At 56.0% G+C, this 26,918-nt stretch overlaps 6 protein-coding genes and 1 non-coding gene across 7 annotated transcripts; 2 read left to right on the top strand and 5 right to left on the bottom strand.

The window, feature by feature from the left end:
* Positions 1–760: 760 nt before the first annotated feature.
* On the top strand, positions 761–1,224 carry D7B24_000174 (uncharacterized protein; the record flags this gene model as incomplete). Its single annotated transcript, XM_028634435.1, has 2 exons — positions 761–1,033; positions 1,168–1,224. 2 exons carry the CDS (start codon positions 761–763, stop codon positions 1,222–1,224), a joined length of 330 nt encoding a protein of 109 aa, XP_028499475.1.
* A 3,362-nt stretch (positions 1,225–4,586) lies between these two features.
* On the bottom strand, positions 4,587–5,130 carry D7B24_000173 (uncharacterized protein; the record flags this gene model as incomplete). The annotated part of the gene is made up of 3 exons (XM_028634434.1): positions 4,587–4,649; positions 4,702–5,018; positions 5,073–5,130. The coding sequence occupies 3 exons, from the start codon at positions 5,128–5,130 to the stop codon at positions 4,587–4,589; spliced, it is 438 nt and encodes a 145-aa protein (XP_028499474.1).
* Positions 5,131–10,786: 5,656 nt separating this feature from the next.
* D7B24_000172 (uncharacterized protein) lies at positions 10,787–11,638 on the bottom strand (the record flags this gene model as incomplete). The annotated part of the gene is made up of 2 exons (XM_028634433.1): positions 10,787–11,467; positions 11,573–11,638. 2 exons carry the CDS (start codon positions 11,636–11,638, stop codon positions 10,787–10,789), a joined length of 747 nt encoding a protein of 248 aa, XP_028499473.1.
* Positions 11,639–12,131: 493 nt separating this feature from the next.
* On the bottom strand, positions 12,132–13,373 carry D7B24_000171 (uncharacterized protein; the record flags this gene model as incomplete). The annotated part of the gene is made up of 1 exon (XM_028634432.1): positions 12,132–13,373. One exon carries the CDS (start codon positions 13,371–13,373, stop codon positions 12,132–12,134), a length of 1,242 nt encoding a protein of 413 aa, XP_028499472.1.
* Positions 13,374–16,387: 3,014 nt separating this feature from the next.
* CDC5 (Cell cycle serine/threonine-protein kinase cdc5/MSD2) lies at positions 16,388–19,510 on the top strand (the record flags this gene model as incomplete). Its single annotated transcript, XM_028634431.1, has 3 exons — positions 16,388–16,741; positions 16,796–17,234; positions 17,292–19,510. The coding sequence occupies 3 exons, from the start codon at positions 16,388–16,390 to the stop codon at positions 19,508–19,510; spliced, it is 3,012 nt and encodes a 1,003-aa protein (XP_028499471.1).
* Positions 19,511–20,219: 709 nt separating this feature from the next.
* D7B24_000169 lies at positions 20,220–20,291 on the bottom strand. The gene has a single exon. It is a non-coding gene; the product is annotated as a tRNA-Met (tRNA).
* A 786-nt stretch (positions 20,292–21,077) lies between these two features.
* On the bottom strand, positions 21,078–23,401 carry D7B24_000168 (uncharacterized protein; the record flags this gene model as incomplete). Its single annotated transcript, XM_028634430.1, has 2 exons — positions 21,078–21,316; positions 21,370–23,401. 2 exons carry the CDS (start codon positions 23,399–23,401, stop codon positions 21,078–21,080), a joined length of 2,271 nt encoding a protein of 756 aa, XP_028499470.1.
* Positions 23,402–26,918: the final 3,517 nt, after the last annotated feature.

Here is a 26,918-nt window from a genome sequence, read left to right as displayed (position 1 = left end):
CAAACACGGGTGTGACCTAGGCGCAAGGTTGATGTCGGGTCGTTGCCCGACTGGCACACGGCACATCAGCTAAGGAGCTTGAGCCGGCCGCCATTCAGGGGAAAGGCCGATGACAGGCGATGATCTGCGGGCTGGCAGGGGCAGCTCAAATGTGGGATGTCACATGAAGCGGGTGCTCAGAACGGACATGGAGCCGGCCGGCCGGTCTGTTTCGTTGTCTTTCCAGTGCTGGCACGTAGGTAGGCAGGTAATTGGAAATGACGTAACGGCTGAGGGGTGGGGGGTGCTTGGACCAGTTCAATTAATTTCAAGCTTGCCCAGCGGGCCAGGTCGAAAAGGAAAGAAATCATGAGGAAAGATGTCGCGGGGCGGGGCAGTGAGACAGTGTGTTTGCAGCACTGTGAGGCTGGACAGGCAGGCTGGCGGGGCAGAGAGGGGCCGTTAGTCAAACCAGGTGTACCGTAGAAGCTCGATGCCGAGATGATGACGTAGTGTGACCGCAAGCTGGCAAGAACTTCCACCATGAGCTGGGCTTGACCGGATCGAATGAGCTGAGCTGAGCTGTCCCTGTCTCTCCCCTCCGCTGGTATTAAATCAGCCTTTCCCCTCGTTCGTGTCTCGCACTTCCCCTCAATACCATCACTCCCCAAGATACCCCCCCCCCCAAAAAGCAATTCCTCACCTCAATTCTGTCTTCCAGACAACCAAACTCACTTCACTACCACCACAACAGTAACCACCACACACAAAAACAGCAATCATGGTTCGCGGAGAGGTTTCCCAGACCAAGGTCACTTACAAGATCGCCAACAGCGAGTTCAGCGTTCTCGTTGAGGACCCCGAGACCTACAAGAAGTGGCAGGACGACAAGAGCGTTCCCCTCGCCCACTTCATCTCCGCCTTCAAGATCTTCATCGGCAACAGCCATCTGGACACCGCCTCCAAGCAGGAGCTCGAGAACGCCTTTGGCAGCGAGGACGAGGACAAGGTCATCAAGCAGATCCTTGAGAAGGGTGACGCCCAGCCCTACGAGGTACGTTTTGATTCCTGCTTCCAGATCGCGTTCTGCCTGCAATCGCGATCACCCCACCGGCGAACCCCGCCTCCACCCCGCTGCCCCGCCCACCAAGATTCGAGAGACAAGACTGACATGTCGTCAACCTGCAGATGGCCGGCCGCCAGGGACCGAAGAACGACTCCAAGGGCCCCATGGCCGCTCACTAGACGCGCCCCGTCCAGTGTCAGTCACGATCGCACAACGGATCGGATGGCGCTCCGGAGCACTCGTTGTCCCGGAGCTCAACCCACACCCTCCCCTGACCTTTTAATCATGACGTGACGGGGTCAGGCCAGGGATTTATTGGTAATGATAGCGACGACGTCACTCCCGCAAATGAGGGGTAGATGCAAACAAATGCGAGGGCGCCATATTTTCAGGCGCCAGGAAGGATCGATGATCGGGGCTTCTTGTTTGTATTTGTCGCATACATCCCCCCGCATCGGCGCAGCCAAAGCCAGTCAGAGGAAAGGAAATCGCGAGGTGAGCGGGGGGAGAGGGGGGCTCTCCCAGGACTGGCGCAAATGGCGTCTGGTTGGGGAAGATTCTCTTCACCAGCCAGCTTTGATACAAATACAGAAACCCGACATTGACCACAACCTTGCTTTCGTCTCATCACATTGTATTGTTTGATCGTAAATGACTTACGGCGAGACTGAACCCTATGTAGAGGCTCATGTGGTTCATAGCATGATCTGGGTCACCACGGTTCTCGAGACGGGGTTGGCAGGGTCCCAGTCACCGGCGGGCCATAGTGAAGCAAGCACCTTGCTGCATCGAGCCGGCCGAGACTGAGCTTTTCTGTGTTGGTGTGGAGGCTTGCGGGGCTGGTGTACTCAGCGCTTTACTCCGTAGCCCTGGATGGCTCATGCCCCCCAAAGCTAGGTGCCCTTCAGATTATGTGAGTTCGGCGTGACGATCGAGGCCCCAAAAACACGTTTGCCAACAGTCTGCAGCCCAGTATCCCCTGCGTAAGCCCCTTCCATGGCACAGGTACTAGGTATTTGACTGACCTGGGGATTGGGCACGCCTGACCCCTACAGTGCCCAGGACCCAGGAAGACGCAGCGATACCTTCCCGAACTCCAGAGCATGTGTGTTTCCTACTTCGAAGGGGGCTGCCGTCCTTGCTCCTTGCCTGAACAGTGGCGTGAGTTGCGCAACCCTCGCGGTCATGGTCAAGAATTGAGGTGAGGAAGAAGCTAGTGCCTGTGTCATCAGTATCAGCGTTGCGTACGTGAGTTGAGAGCAAGCCCATTCGTAGGGATTCTGACCCTGGCAGTGTTCTGGAGTCATCTTACCTTGACGTGGAGTTTTGTTACCCTTTGAGCATGGGATGCACAGCGCGCATGTACAACCGCACGTTGGGCATGTCAATGGCGGCTCGGAATGTCTCGCGATAGCCGGAAAGGCATACTGGGTTAAGGGATCCTACTTAGGAAACCTGTGGGATGACGCAGACGGTGCGTTAGTCAGCCTCTGTCGAAGCGCGCGAAGTTTGCGATCACAGCAAGTGAAATGAACGGCCTACTGCGTGGCCAATCTGGTTGGCGGTGTTGACAGGGAAGTTGGGTAGGTAAGCTGGGCGTGTTCAAGAGCTGCACACGCTGCCCGAACCAGTCCACGGGGTGAAGCCAGGCTCCTATTGCAAGGCTAGAGTTCCTTTCAATAAAGGTATACGAAGTGTGCCAGGATCATGTTGAAACGACAAAAGAGTTTAGCAGGGACCTTTTGGCCTTTCGAAAAATATCGTCGCTGAACTCAAGTGCCCCCGAGGCCAGTGCTCCCAGCCCCACGTCCCTCGCCGTTGTAGCCTCGACCCTCCTGAGGTTATCGGCCTCCGTCGAATTTCCGCCCCTAAACGCGAATTGACAACCCTCGGAGGCTGCTGTGGGGAAACTGACGGTGGGCTCTGAACACAATACCAAGTCCTTCGTGATCTTGATATGACACGACAAGCAGCTCACTCAGAGTTGGACTAGAATAAAGTATGTCTTCCCGTCGCTGCCGGGTCTCAGCAGCGTGCGCAATGGACGCAGACTGGCCGCGAGGACTCGAGAAAGTCCCACCCCCTCGAAAGAAAGGGAACGCCGCCGAGACAGGCTTTCCAGGTCAACAGCCAAAAGGACTGTCCAGCGTTGCTTGAGAAGACATGTCCCTTCCCCGTAGCCGCCGCTGGGTCTGTCCACCCTCCACGACCAACGATTGCTCCAATCAGGTTAGCGCCCTTGCGGCTCCGAGGGGCCTGAACTCGAGTGAGTTGTGAGCCCCGCTGGTCGAAAGGCCAGTCAGTCATCAGAACCCTCCTTCACAAGAACACCAGAAAGAGCAGCGGTGTATGAATTGGACTCAAAAAAAAAAGTCTCACAATAAGCATGGGCCAAACGAACGACCAGACGAAAGGCATCAATCTTGGTGCAGAGTGTGATCATTAAGTTCCTTTCAACGAGGCCAGACCGAACATCAGACGCCCAGCCCGCCCAGTCGCCTCAGCCCCCTCCTGGCGCCCTCTCTATTGGCGCCCACCCTCCGTCGTCCCTCCCAACACACAGTTTCCGACATGTTTCGAAGCTGGGACCCCCTTTCTCCCCCACATGCTTTACAACGGCGGCCGAGAACAGGCATCACGTCCGCTTGCACGACACAAACATGCTCACTTGGAGAGTTTGAGCTGCTTGTCCGTTTTTTCCTCATGTTACGCATGAACTTGCGTAGGGGCCATGGTCGCAACCCTAGCTGCAGCAAGCAAGGGCAAAGCCAGAGAGCACGTTAGACGGAGGACCAAGGGGTGTGGACGACGTCACTGCTTCGGAGAATTGCTGTGGTCTTGTGCTGACATTACTGTGATGCTGGCTAGCTAGCTGCCTGCTCCACCTGATCAGGCGTCGTGGCCCAGGGTGGCCCGTGCCGTCTCCTCCGGGCCTCAGCGCACGCCTCCTGCTGTAGTGGCGACCAAGGGGCAGATACTAGAAGACCGCGGGTGAGCAGGTTCTTGGCCGAGGCGAAACCTCAGAATGCTGAGACAGGTCTGCTGGCCGCCGGCCTGGCCTCGGCTTCTCACGTCGAGTCCTGCTGCCGCCACTCCCAGGGTATGAGACGTTGAGCGTGCTTCATCTGCCCTCTCTCACTCTCTCTCGCTCTCGTAAAATCCTGCCCTGCTTCCCAATACCGCTCATCGCGAGATGACGGTTGAGAGATTCCTAAAACGAAAACGCCGCTGCTTGATGCCATGAGAGATCAGATGTTGCTCCGATCTGGGTGAGATTGAAGAGCCAGAGTGATAAAATAGATGATAAAATAAGAAATGTTTTTCGATAGTAATCTTTTTTTTGTGTGCTTTGTTTGTTTGGGGTTGCCGATCGTCCAGACCAATTGTCTTGCTCGTCTGTTGGCTGAATATATAGGCTCCGCCTCTCTGTCAGGTGAGAGTCCCTCTGGGATCCTCCTGCGAGGTCGAGGCATCGCGGCATATAGTACATGGATTTGGGGGAAAGGTGATGGCGATATCTGTCGTTGAGTTTTGTCGTGGGTTATACGCGCGGACCGCTGGAGCGGGCTCGTTGGGGCAGAGACCAGGGGCTTGCGCAAATGATCTACAATCAGGTCAGTCATGAAGCTCACAGAACAAGAGATGGCTCGTCGTACCTCGCCCTCGCTGTAAGCCCAGAAGTACACAATCAGGGCGGTGAGGTAGTAGATTGCTGGGTTCGTCGCCTGGTAAAGAAGAGAGGCGGCGAGGGTGGTAAGAGGCAACATGACGAGACGGAACTCGAGGCTGCGGTGAAGTGCCGTGCCGGCAAGTAGAGGCATGGGCCATTCGAGAGCGAACATGAATAAGCCCATAACCAGATTTATGATTTGAAGGGCCGGTATAGGCTTGACAGCCGGATCCAATGTCTTGGTGAGGAAGTCCCAGAAGATCTTAGGCCAGAAGAAGCCCTCGATGGCAGCAGCAACTTGATCTATTTGAGTGTAAGCGACCTGACAACTTCGCATCTCATGGTGATAGGACTTACAAGCTGACGCTGTCATGACGATGAGGCGAGCCCAGTGGTTCTTGATGAGACGACCCATGGTTCCAGGTTACACCGTCCTTCTAATCCTGTCTTTTTCTGATCTGTCCTGTGTCTCCTTGCTGATCGGCAAGTCGTCGATGTCCTTGCGGCAGTCGTCTCTCGAGCTTGTCTTGGGACCCAAATGACGAGAAGGCCTGGCGATGTAATGGCGAAAGTCGATGCGTCTGACGGTGATTCGAAAGAAGCAAAAGGAACCTCGTTGCCAAAGCTAACCGGAGCCCGAACCAAATAAAGACACCGAAAAAAAGGAGAGATAAGTCGACCCGGTCGAGAGTTGAAAATGAGTCCTAGACTGGTGGAAGAAAGGAAGGTGAGGTGCCGGACCTGCGGAGGAGAAGAGAACGTCGAAACGGTAAAAAGAGAGCCGATATTAAAGAATGCTATCGACTAGGCAAGTGCACAGCGCTGGCAGAGAAGAAGGCCAAAAGTGTCACCTGTCTGTTGGCGGGGAATGGGCGGCTCTATATTGGGATGGAGAGACTCCGGACGAGAGAAGGGTGTCTGAAGTCGGAGGAGCACGACCCTCGGAGCGTAGACGATGGACGGGGGTCTGGGGTCGACAAGGCGACGAGGGGGTGGTGGAGGGAGAATGGCCCTCGCCCGGAGGGCAGGACACCAAGGCGAAGCAAAAGCTTGTGTCTGGTGTCGAGGGGCCTGTGTCAGAGGCTGGGATCTGGGACGGGTGGTGAAGGGAACGATGGCCCAGGATGAGCAGGGTATGGGACGTCTCTGGGTGGGCCTCCAACGCGACACTGACGATGGGGTGGGCGATGGGTCAAGCAGCGGCGCAAGTCTTTCGCGATCCAGGTTCTGGTGATCTGATCTATGATGACAGCTGGCATCCGAGCGACATTGAGACGTGAACGGTGGGAGGAGAGGCGCGGCGTCCAAGGGGTGGGCGATCGCGTGTCAGAGAGAAGTGGGCGAGGAGGTGGTTAGGTTGAGGGATCTGAGGCTCTTCTGTTTTGCGGGCTTGCGCTGGGATCTGGAGCTGTCTGGTGCAAATGCCGGTAGTGCGTCGCAGGTCGTGGCCGTGGAAGGTCGTGGGTGAGCAAGGCAAGTCTGGTTGTCGGTGCGTAAGAGGTGGGGTCTGATACGCGATCGTCTTCAGGGATGGAGAGTCTGTCTTTTGCGGTTTGCGATGTGGGCTGGCGCATGAAGAGGTTTGAAGATCAGACAGTTGGGTAGGGGACGGGGAAGGGGCTGTTGAAGCGGCGGCAGAGGCTGTTTTATCAGACCGACCGTTACGATCTGGATGGACGGGAAGGGGGGGGGCAATCACTCTGAGCCAGCCATCCCATGCGTAGCCGATGGCCTCTGGCCGGTGGCCGCTGGGCGAGGCCTTTTGCCGTTCATCATGCAGCATGCGGTTCGAGGAGGCCCCAGATGTGGTCACACTGGCGACCTGGGCGCATGGTTAATCGAGGGCGGCTTCTTCTAAGAGGGGAAAATGTGGCGGGCTAAGCCACTAGACTGGGCGAGAAACATGAGAGTGATATCCCGGCGTACGAATTGCAGAGGCTGCAGAGACATGCGGTAGCGACGGGACCAGCATCGGGACGTCGAGAATGGTGTTCTGAATCTGGGCAGAATCGATAATTGCCAGGGCCAAAGTGCAGGCAGCACAAGGAGAATGCTCAAACAGGGTGTGATTGGTGAAAGCTCGGCGGTTAGAAAGCAGCTACCAATGGTGGGTCTTGCCGCTGCAGCTCAGGCAAGGGTGGAACAAGGGGGGGCCCCTTCCCTCCCGCCCAGACTTACGAGATGCTGGCGCCAAAAAGGCCCTGGGCTGCTTCCCTCCCTGCTGCTCGTGACTCGATGGGGGCATCTGGGGTCACTGGCAGTCTAGGAGATTTTTGGACAAGTCAGATCGTGAACAAGTCCAAGAGCTTGTTCTGGGATTGGTCCAAACGAGCAAGGAAAAATCATTCGAATTGGGATACGATAGTTGAAGTGAGGCGAGAGAGGTCTTGGTAAGTAGGAACATCGGCCCAGCCCCTCCCCTCCCCTCTTCCCCTTCGGTCCCGTCTGCACCTTCTGATCCCGCCTGCAGGTGTGAAAGAAGGTGCTCCCCGCCTGCAACTGCCACACGGCACCCATCACCTTAGCACGCGGTACCTAAGATGGTTACCTCTGATAACTGGCACAGTGGCTGGCACCTCCCAAGCCGTCTTGCAACCGAGCGTACCTTCCACTCAGCTGAACCGTTGCATCGATCCGTCAACCCATGTACAGGCGCAATACCATGATGCTTATGCCATCTCATGTGCTGAGACGGTTGATCAAGGGAGCTCCGACAGACACCAGTTCCAGAATCTCATGGCTGACGCAAGTCCTGTTTGACAAAGTCACATGGGCGACTTGTCCATGTCTCGCCAGCGACAGGGGTCTTTGGCTTTGGCTCTGGGTCCGAGCTCCATTCTAGACGTCTCTTCCAGGTCTCTCTTTCTGTCTGTTCTCCGTACCCTCGGTGAGTGTCTACCGTTGCACGCTTGGTACCACCACAAGCGTAAACCGCACCGTCACACCGCTGTCGCAATGGAAACACTGGTTCTCGAACTGGAGAAGATAGCTTCGAGCCCGCATGTCTAGCGGGTTGCGCGAGCATCGTCATCCGCTGGCTCGACCGACTCATGAGCTTCCACAGCATGTGTACAGTTGCCAACCTTTCTCGACGTCGATGGACCAATATGCAGCCGCCGGTCTTCCGGCTTGGGATCATTCGTCTTGCTAGGAAGAACGAGCCACTTCAAAGGGTCATCGACCCAGAGTTGTGTCTCGATCGGGTCAACTTCTTCATGCAGTGGACCCAGTCCACTCCAGTGCTACCAGGCAACAAGGTAGCGCCCGTTTCGCACCCGACCCGCGAGGTATCGACACCGCACAGAGCACAAGCTGTCAAAGATCAGCACTTCCAGGGACCCGGGCCACCCTCTGTGCCCAACCCCTTGAAGTCATCACGAATTGTACATCCTAATCAGGCTCTGGTGGTCCGAACTCTTCCACCATGACCCACGACAAGAAACTGTCGAGCGATTCAGTAGGACACCCATCAGACGTCAGACTGTCCGCCGTCAGTTTGGGATGGCAGGCCGTACACAAGCCCCCCCTCCCCCCCATCCAGCAAAATGCAATCGGGAAAAACGATACAAGTCTGTTCGCCTCCTGCGCGGTCGTCGATACGCAAGTGCGGCCTTTCAGGTCGCATCAGCACAGGCGTTGTCAGGAGTCCTGCACCCAAGCGAAAGGCGTTGCTAGTGCATGCTCTGGTTTCCTGGCCGCTTGAGCCACCCATCGCCAGACCAGTCGGTGATGGAAATCGATAGTGCGAGCTGCCAAGAGTTGCGAGAACAGGCATCAAAAGACCCGACTTCAATCTGCGAGCGACTGGCGACCATGGCATGTGCTTGTTAAAGAGGTTGCGTTTGCCGTGCATCCAAATCGGCGGATGATGCTAAAAAAAGGCATCCCCACCGCAACCCCGCCGTCGGTTGCCCTCAGCGGTTCAAGACCGGCTATCATTGGCTACAACGGCTCTGCACAACGCCGCCAGCGGTTGTGACCATACAACGACAGCAGCCATACATATACAACCCTCATGATGAGTGGCATCCTGGCTTGTCACCTGCATTCACTACTGCGTCCCAGCAACCAAACAATCACGTCCACGCTAGTCGTCCTGCCACTCAGCTCTCGACGTTGGCACGAATTATCGAGCTCTCGCGTGGCCAGATGGCCAGCGGCGATCCGGGCTCAGCCGAATGCACAAAGAATGTCCAACATCAGTGATCTCATGTCGTGCAAAATCTTGTGCGAACCACAGACTTGGGTCTCGATGTTGGTTCATCCAGCTGACTGATTGGACGACGACAGGCAGCCATGTTGATTGTTGCAATTATAAGGAGCTCAGGGCCGGCGCGCAAAAGCCAGGCCTGGCTTTTCGTCTATCGTGACCTACTTATGTCACATGACAACCAGACGAATAAGACCCCAAAGTTATGCAGAGCTGCCCAGTTCATAAACGTTGCAATCGGTCCGTCCAACTTGGTGTCGTGACATGTTGACCGCTACTGTCCTGACTCGTCTCATGGCGGCTCATCCCACCCAGGACCGCGGCACCGTCACGCACCTGTTCCCGGCTCAAGTCGCGACTTTCTTTGTCCCTTCCCGACACTGAAACCCATCCGTCACCTGATTGCTTCGCTCCAGTCGTGATTTTGATGACAGGGAAATGGTCGCTAAGCTGTTGCTGTGGTGGGTCGGCCAAGCAGAATGCCTTCGACCTCGGATCCGACGCCACCCGCCCTGATCGCCGCGGCGTTGCACGACCTGTGCAAGGCATGAAGACAGGGTGTGAGCGTCAGCGACTTGATTTCACGGCTGCTCAGGTCGCCGTGAGATGTTTTACAAACGAATGCCGATTAACCGGGGCGGGGTCCTCGATCTGGACGACAACCCGCTTGTCGTCTCAATCATGAAACAGGAAGACAGGGACGTCATCCGAAGCCTCAGACTCGGGAGTTCACGTGAACATGCTCTTATTTGCTCGGTATTGCTTGAAGACTCTACGATCATTGATCCTGTCGGGATCTGATGTCACACATGCACATGATCCATACTTCCCAAGGGCCCTCGCCTATCACATGAGGCCGGTGATGCGAGAAGCTGTGAAGATCATGAGGCGCATGCCAATATCTAGGTCGTTATTGAAATGCCACAAGTAGAAACAATGCGCCTGTTAACTGTCTGCGTCGTGACCTCTCGATCGCTGTCGCGACTGGTGACCAGGTCGATCTGAACACTGGAAAGATAAAAAAGAGAGGAGTAGCTACCCAGGATCAGTGTCCATCGTTGTCGGCTCACCGGCCTCTAGAGTTTTTTTGACCAGTTTCAAAATAAAAACAAAATGCGCTCCAAGAGTTTACGCAAGGGACACATAGGAGTACAGATATGGGTACACTTTATCACTTGAGGATGAGGAGGAATTTCTTTGTAAAGAAGGGTTGAAGCACGTCAGAAAGCCCCTCCGCATGACGGAGATGTCTTGACATCAGGTTTCATAGCATGTACAATGCATCAAACTGGACTATGACGGTATCTGATGAGCACGCTGGTATCAATTAGGTTTGACGTGGGAATCTGCAGACATGGCTAGGTCTTGGATGTCCTTCTGTGAGTGTGAATGCGGGTAGGTCAGATCAACAGGTGATAATGTTGAGTGAGGATCGCTCATTGGCGTAGCTGACTGCCGTCTTCTGATGCCTGCTGCCATAAGTTTGAGCGATTATATAATCCGTTCATGTCACGTGTTGAGAGGAGGCCTTTCTCGCAAGAGCACAAGCTGCTCTGGACGCGAAGCTTTTGAAGCCTGTTTGCGAACGAAGAGGGCCTGCGCCGCCATCACCAGCAGGCACATATCAGTTTCAGTACAGGTATGCCAAGATTCTATATGAGATGAGATCAGAGAAAACCAAGTATCCCGGTCGAGATTTCCCGAGAGGGATGCTGCCGCCATGAATCAGAACAAGCGCCACCACAGCGCCAATGGACCGAAGAACTCCTTTCCCCAGGCTGGTCAGCTCGCGCAGCCATCTATGCAGTGAAAAGCCGTGATGTACAGAAATATACAAACAACTATTATCCGGCAGCCAGCCTCAAGCCGAGGAGGGAACGGTGGCCTGTAATGTCGGGCACAGAGGCTTCTTCGTCTTGGGATCCCGCAGCGCCCGCAGCGCCTCCTCGAGCACGGCGACCTTGGCCTTGACCTCCTCCTCGTCCTTCTCCAGCTTGTCCTCACGCAGCTGGAGCTGCTCGAACCGCGCGTCGAGGTCCTTGATGCGCTCGAGGTTGGCGTCCGGCTTCTGCGATGCCTTCCAGTACTCGTAGACGATGAGGCCCATGGCGACGCTCAGGATGAAGGCGTCGCCCACGACGTCGGCGAACAGGTCGACGGCCTTGTTCTCGGAGAGGGGCCGGAACTTGCGTCGCCAGAGGGTTGTCGCGGGGAACACGCGGAAGTGGCCCTGGCGCACGCCGAACATGCCTGTCGTACCCTGCTGGCCCTGCTGACTCTGTTGTTGCTGTTGCTGCTGCTGCTGCTCGGCCTCTATTCGAGCCTGTTCTTCCTTTTTCCTCTTCTTCTCCTCCTCCTTCTCAATTTCTTCCTTCGTCTTCACAGTCGGGGCCTCGGCCTTTTCCTTTGCTCTTGCTTCGGCGCTGGGATTTCGTAAAAGGGCGACGTTCAGCCGCATGTTGATCTGGTGTATGGATTGACCGTAGCGGGCGGCAAATTGGCGGAAGCGCGGGTGCTCGTGGGCTTGGGCCTTGATGTGGTTCTAGAGTCGCGCGTCAGCATGGGAGGGGGCGTCAGGCAGATCGAAGGCCCCCCAATCCAGGCACCAATTGGGCGGTCTGGAGGCTTTGACGTTGGGAAAACGTACGGCACCATATTTGGAGATGTGTCGCACAAGCAGTGCTGCGAGCTTGAAGAGGGGTAGGGGGACCATGGCGGGGTCGGATTCTCAGATCGCTGGGTGAAGTGATCATAGGTGGGAGACCTCAGAGAGCTTGAGGTTGTCCAAAGTCTTGGCTTTGGCTCGCTGCGACGCGGGTCGGATGGCCCGTGCATCGGTCTTTCGCAACAGCGACGATCGACTTGGAGCACGAACAAGTCTGTCAGGACACGAACTTGCCTAACAGAAGCCGTAGCTTCGATCCCCGATATATTATATGGCCGAATGAAAATCATCAATGAAGAGATGGCAGCGCCTTAGAATGCGCTTGACAATGAACCTCGTCGTGCCAACCTGCTTCGGTTGTAATCTTAAGTATTATAAGGTAGTCTATTATATCTCATCTAACATTGTATGTGTGAAACCATGAATACATCGCTGGCCGCTCCCATCCCATAAATCAAGTCAAGTACGAAGAGACACACAAGGTTGCTTGCCAGCGCCACTGCCCCCGAACTCCGTCCTCGTACCATGATGCTCCACGACATCATTGGCCGTGGTATGAATCGTTAAGATCGATAAGGCCCTGTTCGTACATGCGCTTCGCAATAGGATACACAGCGCGCGCGAAATTACTCCTCCTCTCCAGCACATACCGCGGCGAAACGTGCTCAAAGCCCTCGACCTTGTGATTCCACCGTCCCGGCCCAAAAGCGTGCAGCACATAGGTGGACGACCAGTCTCGCGCCCAGGCCGGGAAGCGCTCGGGGTGGTTGAACCTCTCGAAGAAGCTCTCGTCGTACGAAGGGAGAGTGTCCCCTTGCGTGAAGTTGGACAAATTAGACGGCTCGTCATCGTGGGTGCCGAAGAGGGCATCCGTATCCTTGTTCTCCCAGCTGCCCGGCGCAAACGCGTCGCGCTCCATAATGAGCATCTCGCCCGGCTCCCCGACGAGGCGCTGGCCAAAATTCGTGATAATAAGGTTGCTGTGCGTTATCCACCCGCCGTCGTAGGCGAGATGCATGCCGTCCATCCAGAGGCGGATCAGGCGCCCGGCCCGCACCGACATGAAGTAGCCGCTGTTGACCATGCCACCGAGCTCGCGGCCAGCGACGGCGTTGAAGCCGCTGGTGCGGAGGGGCCGGATGTCCCGGAGCGCGTGGACGTCCCAGTCGAGGTAGGTGCCGCCGAGGTCGTGGACGGCCTTGACGCGGACAAAGTCGGACTTGTGCTCCATGCCCTTGATCTCAAAGCCGTTGCCGGCGTGGGTCGGCACGTCGACAGTGCGGACCTCCATGTCGAAGAGGGTGAAGATGAGCTTGCTCCACTTGCCGGCCTCGCCTTCGCGGGCGCGGGCAACTGAGGTGCTGTTGGCCTCAGCATTGGTGTGGAGATAGATGGTCGTTGGCCGCCAGTAAAACCACACGGCGTAAATGGAGAGGAAGTGGCTGAACTGAAAACCAAAGTCTTTCGTGACGTCGGCCAGAATGTAGACAAAGTGGACAGTATTCGGGATGATCTCAGCCTGCACGGGTTGCCCGTCACTGCAGGCCAAAGATGCGGGTATGTAGGATCTCGCTTCGCGGGACGTGAGTAAGAGGAAGGCTATCACCAGCAAGGCGGCAAAGACCGAAGCTGTCCTCACGCCAAAGCGACTTCGAGGGAGTAACCCACGGCAGAGTCTGGTTCTATCATGCTGAAGAGGAGGAGAGGCTCCCAGAAAAAAAAAATAGGGCTGCTTGAGCGGCATAACCTGACGGGAGGGCAGCGAGCTACTTTTATGCGCCATTTCGACAGCCCAGTTATTGCTGGGTGGTGACACGGCTAGGTTTCTTCGTCAGTGGGGGTATCATATTGATGTCAGGGGGTTTGAAAAGTTAAAAGCCCGGCATTCCAGAACGGCTATATATGCCCGAAGTCATAGTAAGAATCTTATTTGCCTCCAGTGGTGGTTAACGTGTTCTTGCTGCCTCTGAAACGGGAGCGTGGAGGTCCATCTCCGTACGCGCTGCTGTTGATTTTGGCGTGAAGGAACCAGCCTGCGAAAAGGGATTCTGGCGTTTAGAGGCTCGACTGTCGGCCTGGCGCGACGGATCGAATGGTGGTTGCGACATGGTGGTGGTGGCTTGCAATCGACGTTGACGCTTACACGAAACGCCAAGCCTTGCTATTTCTGATGGGGAGTTAACTAGCAACTGGCGTAGTTCAACGCCAACTTAGGTACCTAGGTAGGTAGAGTATTGAGGTCTGCTGCCGTAATCGCAACACGTAGATCCTCCGATTGGGCGCTGAAGATTCCTAATTGGGATGTGCACCTAAAGCCTCTGGTGCCTTGCTTCAGGACACAAGCTCTCTGCTGTTCTGGTCTGCTGTTCTGGTCTGCTGTTCTAGTAAGCTGTTCTGATCGAGTGCTGCTGCTCGGTAGCTACCGGACGCGAGGTACCAGGTAGGAACCTAGGTATCTTACCTACCTAGGTAGGTAAAAATGGCATTCAGGGGTCTGCCTAAAGAGCCGCTCGCCTGAATCGTCGTTGTTCGCCCTAGATCATTTGAAGGGAGAAGTTCAATTGGTACATTAACCTCGGCGCCCATAATGATTCCTACTGTTGGTTCGAGGGTGTTTTCGTTGGTGCAAGCCTGTGCATGTCGGCGCTAACGAAGGCTTCACGATCATGGCGCCAGCCAGAGCAGCTCATTTACGTCCAGGTAACTAGACGACCGTGTGTTCGAGGCCTTGCTTTCGCCGCAAGGATGTACGCCGCCTCTCTCAAGGGGCCGGGTTGACCATGACACTGTTGAGATGAGCATTGCTGCCTTCGATAACTTTACCTTTATCCTGCTGCCTGGGATGCCAAGTCTCGGACCAGGATCGTTCCAAATCATGGGCACTTCCAACAATCTAGTGGTGCACTGCCCCTGGACTCCTAATCACTCCCTGGGGTCATGTCGTCGGGTTGCGCCTATGGCACAGTTGCTCAACTGCAAAATCTGCACCGAACGCTTCAGAGGACAATCGTGCTTCCCCGGCACCGACGGGTTGGGCTCAGCACGCGATCATACGGGGTGCTGGCCGCCAAGGACACGGGGCGCCGGGACCCCACGATATCCCTTCGCGGGATGGGGCTTCTACTCACCCGGTCTGGCCTGCCCCACTGGATACACAGCAGCTTGTACAGCTCGATACGACAGATTACCAGAGTGGGATATTCAAATCAAGCTCCGGGAGGGTGAGACTGCAGTAGGGTGTTGTCCAGAGTTCGTCCCCTATGTCTACCCCGTGATCCCACCGCCCTGCGCTGCTGACACGGCCCCTCTACTAGAGGCTATCGATGCACAAACCGCAACGGAAACACGTGCGTCCTCATCGCCTCGACGGAGAGGGTAGCGAGCGTTGTTGTCCCGACAGGTCGTTGTGTCGGGACAGATGTCGAAAGTCAGGGGACCGCCACGTTTCCAGACATTGTCACGCAGACCATTACGAAGACGAGCAATATCCGCTCCGTTGAGACTGTGCTGGCAATACGTGTCATCACACTATATGCCCCCATGATACAGCTTAATTACCAGCCCACGGACCTGGTCGCGTCGATGACGGACATCTCGGCCGAGGCAACGATCAGCGGCACAGATCGGGCACGGCCAGCGACAACGACTGCTTCCACCGGGCCACAGCAGCCGGTGGTGAGTTCTCCGACCGCCGGTAGCTCGAATGGTTCGGGAGACTCCACGTCAGTGACCACGATTGGCATCATCATGGGGGCCGTCGCGGGCGGGCTCCTCGTAATCGCAATCGTGACCTGGTGGGCGTGGCGGCGGAGGAAACGCAGGGAGCCAAGATCGGGATGTGGTGAGATCGGTGAGACTCATTACACAAGTAGTCAGCAGAGAGTGGCAGAGGTACAGTTTGCTGATCAACGAGGCGTGAAACATGGGGATTCACGAAGTTGGACACCGCTAGAGTTGGATGCCTACAAAGGCCCGAGACAGCCAGTCGAACTTCCTGCCGAATACATGTACAACAAGCATTGATGTACTAGATATTATGATTCAATCGAGGACACGATTTATGATGACCCACCATGTTGTTCAATCTTCGATCTGCGTGCAGGTATGTTGCTTGAGGCGGTTGTTGCTCGTACCAGCATGCTCTGGGGTCTGGACACCTGAAATGTACAACACCCAGTCTTCCGCTGCTGTACAGGTCGCTTCGCTTCGAGGATCCAAGATACCTTTGTTCTGAGATGCTTTATGAATACCAAGCCTGCTGGCACAAGGGACATCTTGGCCGTGGCCCATGGCTGTTTGTCGTAAGCCCAGCCGCGGTGAGCGATGCCGCCAGGCCTTGCTAGGGATGCCCAGGTGGGGCCAGGTTGGCGAGGAAGGTGCTGCCAACGAAGGTTCCCACAGCAACGACAACCAACCACATCGGGAAATCAACAGCAGCAATATTGTACCACGCGCCCTCAACCACCCATCCACATTATTGTAGACCTCTCCCCCCAACTCTCGCTGTCGGAAGGCTCTTTCGTGCCCCGGATCCGACAATCACGCCAACCCCATTCTCCTCGGGTGGTAACATTATTTAGTCGAGTCGACAATCTCGAGTGCATCTGTATCCTCTACACATGCCCTGCTCAACGAGGTAGGCCACCCCGGTTGGCAGTCACGGCTCTGCAACGTACGAAAGCGTGCTGGTGCTAATCACGCGACACCCCATTGCAGAGGACTCCTACCGCACACCAATCCAGGACGACGTCAACAGCAGCCCCGTCCTGACCCGCGACGTCAACAGTGCGTCAGCACATGATGGCCCATAGATTAATGGCCAAAGGAGGACCCGAGATGGAAGCTTTATCGCCTAGGGATGCGAACGCCGGCCGTCAAATGATGATGACAACCGACCTGAAGGCCAACCCGGTTCCCAACCCGGTGGCAAAGCTCAAGGCAGCACAGGGGAAAGACCACCCTCCGCCACCGCCCGATACCGTCGTCGAGCCGCCCAGCTCTGACCGCCCCGATGGCGCCGTCTACCAGGTCGGCAAGTTGCTCGGCAAGGGAGGCTTCGCCATCTGCCATCAGGGCTACTTGATGCCCGAAAAGAAGAAGTATGCCCTGAAGATTGTGAAGAGCCAGATGCCGAGCAAGATGCAGACGAAGGTCCGTGACGTCGCCCCTCTCTCGCGTGGGCACCTGACTGACCAGTGTTTGTAGTTCCAAACCGAGTTGCAGATCCACTCCAAGATGAAGCATAGAAACATCGTTCAGTTTCTGAGAGCCTTCTCCTTCAATGACTGCACCTTTCTCGTCCTCGAACTTTGTCCCTACGGCTCACTCATGGAGATGGTCAAGAAGCGAAAGGGCCTGACTGAACCTGAAGTTCGCTTCTACTCAATCCAGATTGCCGGCGCCATCAAGTACATGCACAGCAAGGGCATCATTCACCGCGACCTCAAGATGGGAAACATCTTCCTCGACCGCAATATGAACACGAAGGTCGGCGACTTTGGACTGGCAGCGCTTCTTGTCACGGGCAAGGACATGCACACCATCCGACGCACCACCCTTTGCGGCACCCCTAACTATATTGCGCCCGAGATCTTGGAGAAGGGAAAGAAGGGACATGACCACATGGTCGATATATGGAGTCTGGGTATCATCATGCAAGTCCTTCTATCAGCGTTCATAGGATGACGCACATTGCTGACAGAGTACAGGTTCGCCATGCTCACCTCGAAACCTCCCTTCCAGTCCACAAGCACAGATGAAATCTATCGCAGGGCGCGAGAGCGCGACTACGAATGGCCAACGATGGAGACAGCAGGCAAGCTTATCAGCTCCGAGGCTAAGGATATTGTCGCCACCATGCTCGAGGATGCAGACAGAAGACCTGAGCCTGACAGCATCGTTCAACACCCGTTCTTCAGCTGTGGTTATCTGCCTGTAGAAGCCGAAATGACCTCCAAACTACTCACATTGCCTCCGGATGCGCCTCACTTTTACGGCAGCCGCATGAGTACCGTGCTCCAGGCCTCAACAATGAGGCATCTCAAAGACATGTGCAGAGAGTGCGACGTCGGACCCTACGCTCGCCAGCAGGCCATTCATACACAGACTTGGAAGGAGATGGCGGCGGAGGAGAAGTCGGGTCTAACTCCGATGATTCCTCTAGCGGCACACATCGTGTATCGACCCTTCGACGAATGGCTCAAGGAGCAAAAGTCGTACAAGGCTGGCCTCCTGAGTCACTCAATGGCGCGGGCTGAGGGCAAGGCTGATGCCCAGCTCCCTCTTTCCCAGACTGTCCCAACTGGACTGCTACGCGCACCGCCGCAAAGCTTTGCAGCGCAGCAAAGAGCCCAGGGCCGCCCAACCACGACAACCGCTGCGATCAGGACCAAGGCGCAACCCGAAACTCATTCCGATGCAGCCCCGTCCCTCCGCCCAAGGACGGTAAGACAGTATACAGCGTCCGACACTGAAACAGAGACGGCGCCACCCATTAGACAACCCCAGCAACCTCCACAGAAGCCGACGACAAGCTTGCGAAGAGCACTGCCCAAGACTCAGTCTGCCTCGGCTATTCCTACACAGTCAAGTTCGACTCGCAGCAGTTCACCAACATCGAATCAGAGTGACGCATCGAAGGAAAACAATTACTCGACGCTCTTCAGTGCCTCGGAGCAACCAACGCCAGTGCTCGGTACTCAGCCGGATGCCATCCTGGAGCGTCTTCAACGTCTTCAGACTGAGCTTGAACGTGCACTGAATGCGCGCACCATGGCAATCATCTCCGCCAAAGAAAAGGCCCCCCCTCGACCCAAAGTTGTGACTCGCTGGGTAGATTACACAAATAAGTTCGGCCTCGGGTACATCCTCGACGATGGAGGTATTGGTTGCATTTTGCGAGACATTCCGACAACAGAGAACGGCAAGACCAGCATGCTGCCCCCAGCTTGCATGCTCATTCGCAACGCGGAAGAGCACAGCAAGCGCGACCAGGACCTTAGCTACACCGACAGACACCAGCCAGTCCCACCGCGAGAAGACGTCCACTTCTACGAAAACAATGGCGAGGCGGGTCTGAAATGGTACGGTGTTCCGGCTCGGCAATTCCGTGTTCCCGTCGATGAACGGGGTGTTGCGGGAAAGATGCCTCCTGGCCGGGACGTCTATGAACACAGGAAAAGAGAGAGGGTGATTCTCTGGAAGAAATTTGCGAACTACATGATTGCATATGGCAGGGATGAATTCGGTCCGGGGCATGACAACACGGTAGACCTCTTTGGTTCTCAAGACCCCTCCTCGACTCAACCCACTGATCTGGTGATTTTCTACCAGAGACTTGGCGACGTTGGTTGCTGGGTCTTCTGCGACGGTCATCTCCAGTTTAACTTCCCCGATCACACAAAGCTCGTCATCAACGCGGCCGGTACATGGTGTCACTTCTGGCACCTCCCACAGGATGCTGCCGAAAGCCTGGCGAAGACAGGCACGCTTGACCCGAAGAGTCTTGATGAGCGTAGTACTCTCTCGTACCCTCTGCAGACGCTGCTGAACTTCCAAACTAAGCCGTCAGCACGCACCACGACAACGACTCGTCGCCGCCCTGAGATTCCGGCCGACTTACAGGGCATCCCTGCGGCCAACGATTTCCGCCGCAAGATCCATTTCATCAAGGACGTTGTCAAGGAGTGGGTCAGCCACGGTGGACTGGGCAACAGCAGCATGGACCGTGAGAACAGGCTGATGTGGGCTGGTCACCGCGAGACGGTGAATGTCAAGATTCCGACCAAGATGACTTGGGTGACGATTGGGGCTCGATGGGGCGATGACAGGCTGTCCGCCTATGTGGACCCGCGTAACCCGACGGTGCTGGGCGAAGAAATTGACGAGCCTAAAAGGTTCGCTCGCAGCCACAGCAGCTAAATCACGACTTGATGACCTGGCGTTGATCTCACCCGTGGTAGGCTGAGACGTGGATCGTTGGTTTTCTTCCTTTTCTTTCACACCTGTTCCTACGTAAGCAGACGAGGTGTGCAACACTGGTCATATCGAGCGCACCTTTTCTCTCTTCAGGACTGGAAGGCTCCAACTGGCTGAATGAACATGCACATCTGGGGAGTTTGGCGCGTAGGCCGGGAATCGTGACATTCTTTGTAGTGAGCAATGGCGTCAGGCCTCATGCATGCTGTTCTGGGCTGAGGTTCTTTTTTGGGAATGCATCTTGTTCATCCACCTGCCATTGATGTCTCTGCTCGGTGACGCAAGCCTGCCTGCTGGACTGCCGAAGGTGTGACTAGCCAACTGCCAAGTTCGATGGCGTGTGGACGTGTATGTAGCTCGCGAGACTTTCGCGGCGAGCCCCTCCGTAGAGATCGGCTTTGAAATGTTACCGTGACAAACCATCTTACTGACACGGAAGACATCGCCGCAAAGACAAACGGCAGGCAGCCCTTGCTCGTCCTGTGTACCCGACGGCAGCACAATCCAGCTCGACACCCCAAGAGTGGACGACAGGCCAGGAGCTCTGAGCGCGAAAGTGCAAAAGGGAGAATTGCGTGGAGCGTTTGACTAGAACAAAGACGGAGAAGTACATACAGCATGACCTTGAAAAAAAGGGTCAAAAAACAATCGATAGCAACTGGACGTTTCGATCGTCCGACCTCCGGGTTATGAGCCCGGCGCGCTTCCGCTGCGCCAAGTTGCTTTCATTGGATGACTTGGGCGGCGAGTGTGGAGATTATAACGAAAACAAAGGCCGGGCAATGGATTTTCACCCTGGTCAAGACGGATATTTCCTCCCAGGTTGCCAGGCATAATATAATGCCAGGACAATTTGGTCCGCAGGCTCAACAACACGATGCATTCGTCACAGTCAAGCCGTTCATAGCAAATTTACCAGCCAATGACCGGTCATTATTATATCCTCGTATGTACAGATCCCAGGCATAGTCGCCGAGTCCACCACCATTTCATTGCCGCGTCCTGTATCAATGCACTCGGGGGTGAAAACCAAAGTTCACCTCTTCTCTCACACCGTAAAATCACGCCGAGCATGGAAATAAGAAGGGCAATCGGGGGCGGAAAAAAGGGTTGGGGGGGATGCACATGGTAACAACGCTAACGCGCGTCCCGTGCACACCATGCAAAACAAATTTCGTAGAACAACCACCGCCCAACAGCAGCACGCCCAGTGGTAAGAGTGGGAGCGCATCACTTCGGTGCTTGCGTGCGTCGTTGGTCAAGCGGCCATGACAGTCAGGATGCCCCAAAAGTCAACGTATTGCAATGGGTGCCATCGGAATAGGCCAACATGATGAATGATGCCGAATATCCAAGATTCACCATGTCTGATGAAGTGAGGTTGAGGTGGTCGTCGTTCCGGCCCGGAGGAGGTGAGAGGATAAAGGAAAGCCTCGGTCATTAATGCAAATGGAATGTTGTGGTCCAGAAACGCCAGAGTCGTGCCGCCAGTCGTTCTCTGCTCCTCAAATTACATGAGAATGCAGTCCTTGTCGTCGCCCTTCTTAGCCTTGCCGTTGCGTGGCGGCGCAACCTCCATAGGTGTTCCGCCGCTGACGGCAGCCTGAATAATGGCAATCCTCTGCCTTGCGCGGTCGTCTCCAGAGTCAGCTGCCTTGACGTACCACACATTGGCCTCCAAGATGTCGCGCCGGCATCCGATGCCCATCTCTGTGAAGTACCCGACGGCATACTGCGCCTTCACGAAGCCTTTTGTGACGGTCAGTACGAAAATCAGACAACTTTCGGGGCAAGTGACTTACCAAGCTCCGCAGACCGCCTGGCCCACTCGTAGGCTTCTTCTTCATCCTTCTCGAGGATAGGCTCCGCACCGACCATGTACCACGCACACAGTCCCATCATGGCGGCCGCATGGCCCTTCTCAGCCGCGCCAGTGTAAAAGTGCACACTGAGGGCAGGGTCCCTCGGACATCCGAGCTTGCCATGTTCATATGCTTCCCCCATACGGAAGTTAGCTTCGGGATGTCCAAGTTCGGCAGCTTGCGTGAACAGCTCGGCAGCATAGTTTTCGTCCTTGAAGACATCGTCCCCGTAGCCCGTCTCGTACAAGCACGCCAACTGATATGGTGCCGAATTGTAGATGGAGTCCGCGGCTTCCGCCGCCAGTTTCATCCACTTGATGCCTTCGCGGTAGCGCTTCTCTCCAAGGTCACCCACGAGGCATGCCTTGCCTAACCTCGTCATAGCACCAGGGTGTCTCTTTGACGCGGCGATGCGAAGGAACTGAACAGCTTTCGCAGGGTCCTTGCGACACCCCCAACCGAATTCGTAGCACAGAGCACTTCGATATCCAGACTCGGCGTGGCCATGCTTGGCAGCAATCACAAACAGGGGAAATGCTTGACTGTAATCTTCCTTGCCCTTGCTGAAGAGACCAGACGCATAGCCATCGGCAAGGTAGTATTGCGCAAATGGATATCCAGCGCTCGACAGCTTTTGGAGGATCTGCTTGGCCTCTTTCACCAGCTCCTGCGGAGATCCCTTGATCTGGTCGTCTCCCTTCTTCCGTGCAGGCTCTTCCCAATCAAGCCCTTGCTCCTGGGCCGTGGAGATGAGGAAAACAGCAAAGGAGTATTGGATGGAGAGATCGGTTGTCTTCTTAACATTTTGACGATACATCTCCAAGGTCTTCTGGGCGCTGAGAAGTGAAGCGTTGTTACCGACAGCATTCCGTAGCCTGTTGTTGTCAAAGCTGATGGGAGCCGGGGCCTGTTGAGGGTAGGGCACGTTCAGGAGCTCGGCGTAGGACGATGGCCTGACATCGGGGGAACGCCTCGACTGAGCAGACGACACTCGGTTGCCAGGCATCAAGCCAGGCGAACGGCTGCGGGCACCAAAGTCGGAGTAGGTTGAGTAGACAGACGGGGGCCGCTGAAGCGGGCCGCGCTGAAGAAAGCCGCTCGAGCTAGGGGTAAGGTGTCGGTTGATGCCAGCATCCGCAGCCAGATCAGGGTTGGAGGCTGACCTGACATCTGGCATGTTGGGTGCGCTCGCCACCCGCTCAGGAGGATACTGGTCTTGATGGTGGTATTGGAACAGCGGCACGGACTGATTTCGGGGCATGTGCCCCTCAATGAGAGAGCTCTCTGCCGATCCATTGTCGCGACACTCGGAATTTTCGTTCATGCCAGAAATGGAGCTTGCACTGGTCGATGCCGAGGACTCCTTGGAGACATGTTGTCGCCTCGTGCTTGTAGTGCCATCAGATTCACGGCTGTTGCGATTGTCGTCCTGCAACGTCGTATCATTTGCTGTGAGCCCACTGATGTCTTCGGGTGCGGGGGTTGTCAAGTTGCTGTTCGGAGAGAAACCAAGGTCGAAGTCTCCCAGCGAGCCGCTGCCGATGGGACTTGCTAGCTGGGGCGCGTGTCGGCTGGATGCAGTCGATGCTGGCGAGAGCGGCTGACGGTCGTGGTGTCGCGGGCGAGAGCTCTGACTATACGGACTGGTCGGCGATTGAAGCACTGGGCTGTGTGGTGGCAGGTGGGAGTTGGTGGGCGACTGAGGTTGACTTCGCTGCCGCGTGCGGTCTGCGACCACAAACTCTGTCGTGGCGCCATGCACCTGCTCGATATTCGCATTGGAGTGAACCCAGTTGTCGGCCTGGAAATTGACTCTCACGGGAGAGACGGGAGCGTCCCGAATACGTGGAGCGGTGGGTCCAGATTTGACATCGACTCCGAGTCTTTCGTGGGAATGAGGGACCCGCGGCAGTAGTTTGTGTGTATTGGGGCTGGTCGGCTCCGGAGGGGGGGAGGTTACAGTGGCGGCCATGATGGCCAGGGTATGTGGTAACGTCTTTGATGGATAGAGTTCGCTGCGGCTGCTTGTTCGACGGCAAGGCAACACGGAGGGGCAGTCGTGGAGTGAACGAGGCCAAATGCTATTGCTCGGACGTCTCGGCGGGCATTGATGCAGGCGTATTTCTCAGAGGCTCGGTCGCAGTACGAGAGTTCGCAAGACGGTAGGATGCGCCCGCAAACTTGCCGAGTCGATCGCAGCAGAAACGAGCGGAATGCTGTGCAGCGAAGGTTTGCTGCTGTGTGAGCCGCGCAGTCGCTAAGGCTGCTCGGAAGGGGGGGGTGTGTATTATGAACTAGATACTGAATAGAGCAGTTAGTCGTGGGCTGTACTGGTGAAGTGTGCACAGTCAATGATTGCAGCAGCGAGGAAATTGATCGAGGTAGGCGGTTGGGCGGTGGGTACGAAGATGAGGAGGTTCTGCTTGGGGGTTTCGGAGGCCCAGTCGTATTCTGCCCTAGGAAACCGGCTGCTCGGCGCCATGCACGCTCGACTCCAGCAATGCGTGTGGTGGTGCAGATGGACGTGCAGGCTGGGCGGAGAGCGTTTTATGTAAGGCGTTCCTGGGGGTGGATGGAGCAGTGGCCCAGTCGTGTTCTCGAATGACAGTTGTCTTCGCTTCAGGAACAGAGACCAGAGTGGGCAGGCTGGCAGGGTAGTGTTCAGCCCACGGCGGCGAAGAAGCCGTCAAGTGCCTTTGGCAGCGGTGGGCGCTGTCAGTGCGGAAGGCAGCAACAGCCACCTAGGCTGCTAGACCACCCAGCGATCCGGCCATGGGGTGAATTTCGCCTGAGCTGAACACTGCTGCTCCCGGGCTGACTCTTCAGAACCTCGCACGACAGCAAGCAGGCGCGGCACCCGCGGAGCTTTGCATACCTCGGCCGGTAACTGACTACCTATCTACCTACCTAGGTAGGTAGGCGAAGGTAGCAGGCAAGGCAAGGCGGCCCCAGGCCATGGTTCGGAGTCTGTATTTCGCTCCGAACCTGAACTGTCCCATCACAAGCCTCAGAGGAGGAGCCCGACGGTGACACGACTTGCTGCGAGCTTTCGCGCTTGCGCCGTGTAGCCGAAGCGTAATCATCGGAGACAGCTTGATCGAAGACGGAACGAAAGAAAATGGCTTCAGACTCGACGTGACAACTGACCTAGGATGTCGTAGATGTGTGCTCGTGAAATGACACGCCACTGGGGGGCGATGAGATGCAGGACGATGCGGTGCCACGAGAAAGCAACGAGTGATGCTGAAGGATGCAGGTGCAGACGCTGACACGGCTGGAGATCGTCGGTCGCCTTGGTAAGGAACTTGGTAAGGGAGTCGAGTCCGCGAAACGAGTGAGGTTGTCGAACCGAAAGGGGCGATGGGGGTGGCGCGACGTGACGAGCCCCAGGCTATAATTAAGGGTTAACGAAAGGGCGGTCGATCGTTTTTCGGAGCCGACCTAGCTTGGATGGCAGTGGAACAATTGGGAAACAAGGTGAGAAGGTGAATAGGTGAGCGAAATGCCCTGCGTAGCGTGGCGTGGCTGGAGACAAGATATGCGAATGACTGAATCGAGCCACGGTCGAAATCCTTCTCGTGGGACTGACCTCCCACCATCCACCCGCGGGCACTTGAACCCTTGGACACTCGGGCACTCGAACACGACGGGATGGACGAAGATGTGCTCGACCAGGGTAAATGACGTACCGGATGCTTTTCGTCGTATAGGGACTACGATGGCGCGCTTTCGACCGTGACAGCGCGCTGGCTCGGCTTCCAGATGCGGTGAGGGTAGTGAGGGGGAGGGGGAGCCGAGTGGATGAATGTCACCTCGTGTCCCCTGATCACGATGCGCTGGAAACACAAAATAAAAAGCCTGGAATAGGACGGGCTACTGCGCTCTGGGAATGATGGATGATGGGCTTTGGGTGCCTCAGGGTGGGGACGGGCGCCGTTTCATGCACGTTGGCGACGGGAAGGGGGCCGGGCTCGGATTCCTGATGGAACACCTGCCACCCTACCTACCTGCTTTGGCTTATTCTTATTATTATGAACAGGCTGGGCCTCGGAGAAAGCACCTGGCCCTCTGTTCCTTGCTTTGCCCTGTGTGTTCATTTCACCAGCCGGATGGCAGTCCTTGTCTTGCGCCAACACCAAATGATCCTCACCGACGACCCTTAATGCTGTGTCTAGAGGTCGCTAAAGGAGGGGACGGGGGCCAGAGATCGGAAATGGAACATGGGTTACGGGGAAAACTCCGTTTCATGTCTGACATGAGAGGAGGCCGGACCCTGTACCAGTCGCGTACCGGTACCTCCAGTCCCTCGTTCCTCGCAGCCAGCGTCTGGTCTCCTCACAACGAGAGAGGCACAGAACTGTCATTCGCGAATCCCTCATAACCCAAGGTAGGTCCTTTACCTAGGGACCTGCCCTTGCCCGCCTGCCTGCCACGCACAGCCCGATCATGGTTCCTCCACCACTCAACCTGCGCTTTCTTGTCTCGCCGAATAGATTATTATTTTTTTTCGATTTTTTTGGCGTCGTGTCTGCCAGGGTCGTTTCCACCTGTCATCCCTTTGATGCCCAAATTTGGTCTCAGTACTTTGTATGATCGATAGCCGAGTGGCAGACAATACATGCTACCAATTGAAATCAAACGATATAGCGAACAGTACATCAAGATGCCTGCATGTTGCCTACGTTTCACAGACCGATGCTCTCCATGATGTACTGGGCTACATGTACCTGCCTAAGGTACATACACATTGAGCTATTCGGGCAGGCGGTGATCATGTTGCGTGCAAGCCCTGCTTATGCCCTGTCATGCTTCGACTGATGGTCCCAATTGAGGCTGAACTGACACCCAACACAAGCAAAGACTGCAGCTCGCCAGCCCGTCATGAGTCTCTGTCTTCCACCTCAGTCCACAGGTACGGGGCTTGGTGCAGACGCAGTCATCACTACGTACGCTGCACACAGACCAACCCCAAGATTGCGAGATCCCCATCGCCGTCTTGTACGACTGACCGCTGCTTTCTTGCTTTCTTTCCGATCATGGGGCGCTTGGGGCGCGGCGCTACAAACGACTGCGCGCCAGCGTCCTTCGGGTCTGGAGGCGGAAGAGGGGGAATTGCTCTCCTCGTCTACTACCTCGCCATGCCGTGAAGGTCACTTCGTCCTGTGCTACGGCCGACCGGCGCCTGCGCTATGCAAATCGCCCCCCAGCTTGGCAGGGGTTGGAAATAGCATCCATGACCCTACAGCACCCTACTCGATAACCTTCCAGAAAGGCGAGGAGCGCCGGATCATCAGCATCCGCCAGGCCTCCCCGCGCCATTCTACTCGTGGCTGGGCGCCCGGGTCATCTTCTCTAGAGGCCGTGCTCGTTCAACAAGATGCAGGCCCAAGCCGCCGTTTCTGCTCCGCATTCGATTCTCGAGGAGTTGAAAAATGGCCAGACATTCCCTCCTTCGCCTGGTTGACGAAGAATCCTCAGTACAAGAATGG

This window comes from Verticillium nonalfalfae (genome assembly GCF_003724135.2).
Source record: "Verticillium nonalfalfae strain VnAa140/NRRL 66861 chromosome Unknown scaffold_1, whole genome shotgun sequence".
Taxonomy (NCBI): Eukaryota; Fungi; Ascomycota; class Sordariomycetes; order Glomerellales; family Plectosphaerellaceae; genus Verticillium; species Verticillium nonalfalfae.
Note: the sequence above shows the minus strand (reverse complement) of the source record. Positions and strands in the feature narration are given on the sequence as shown.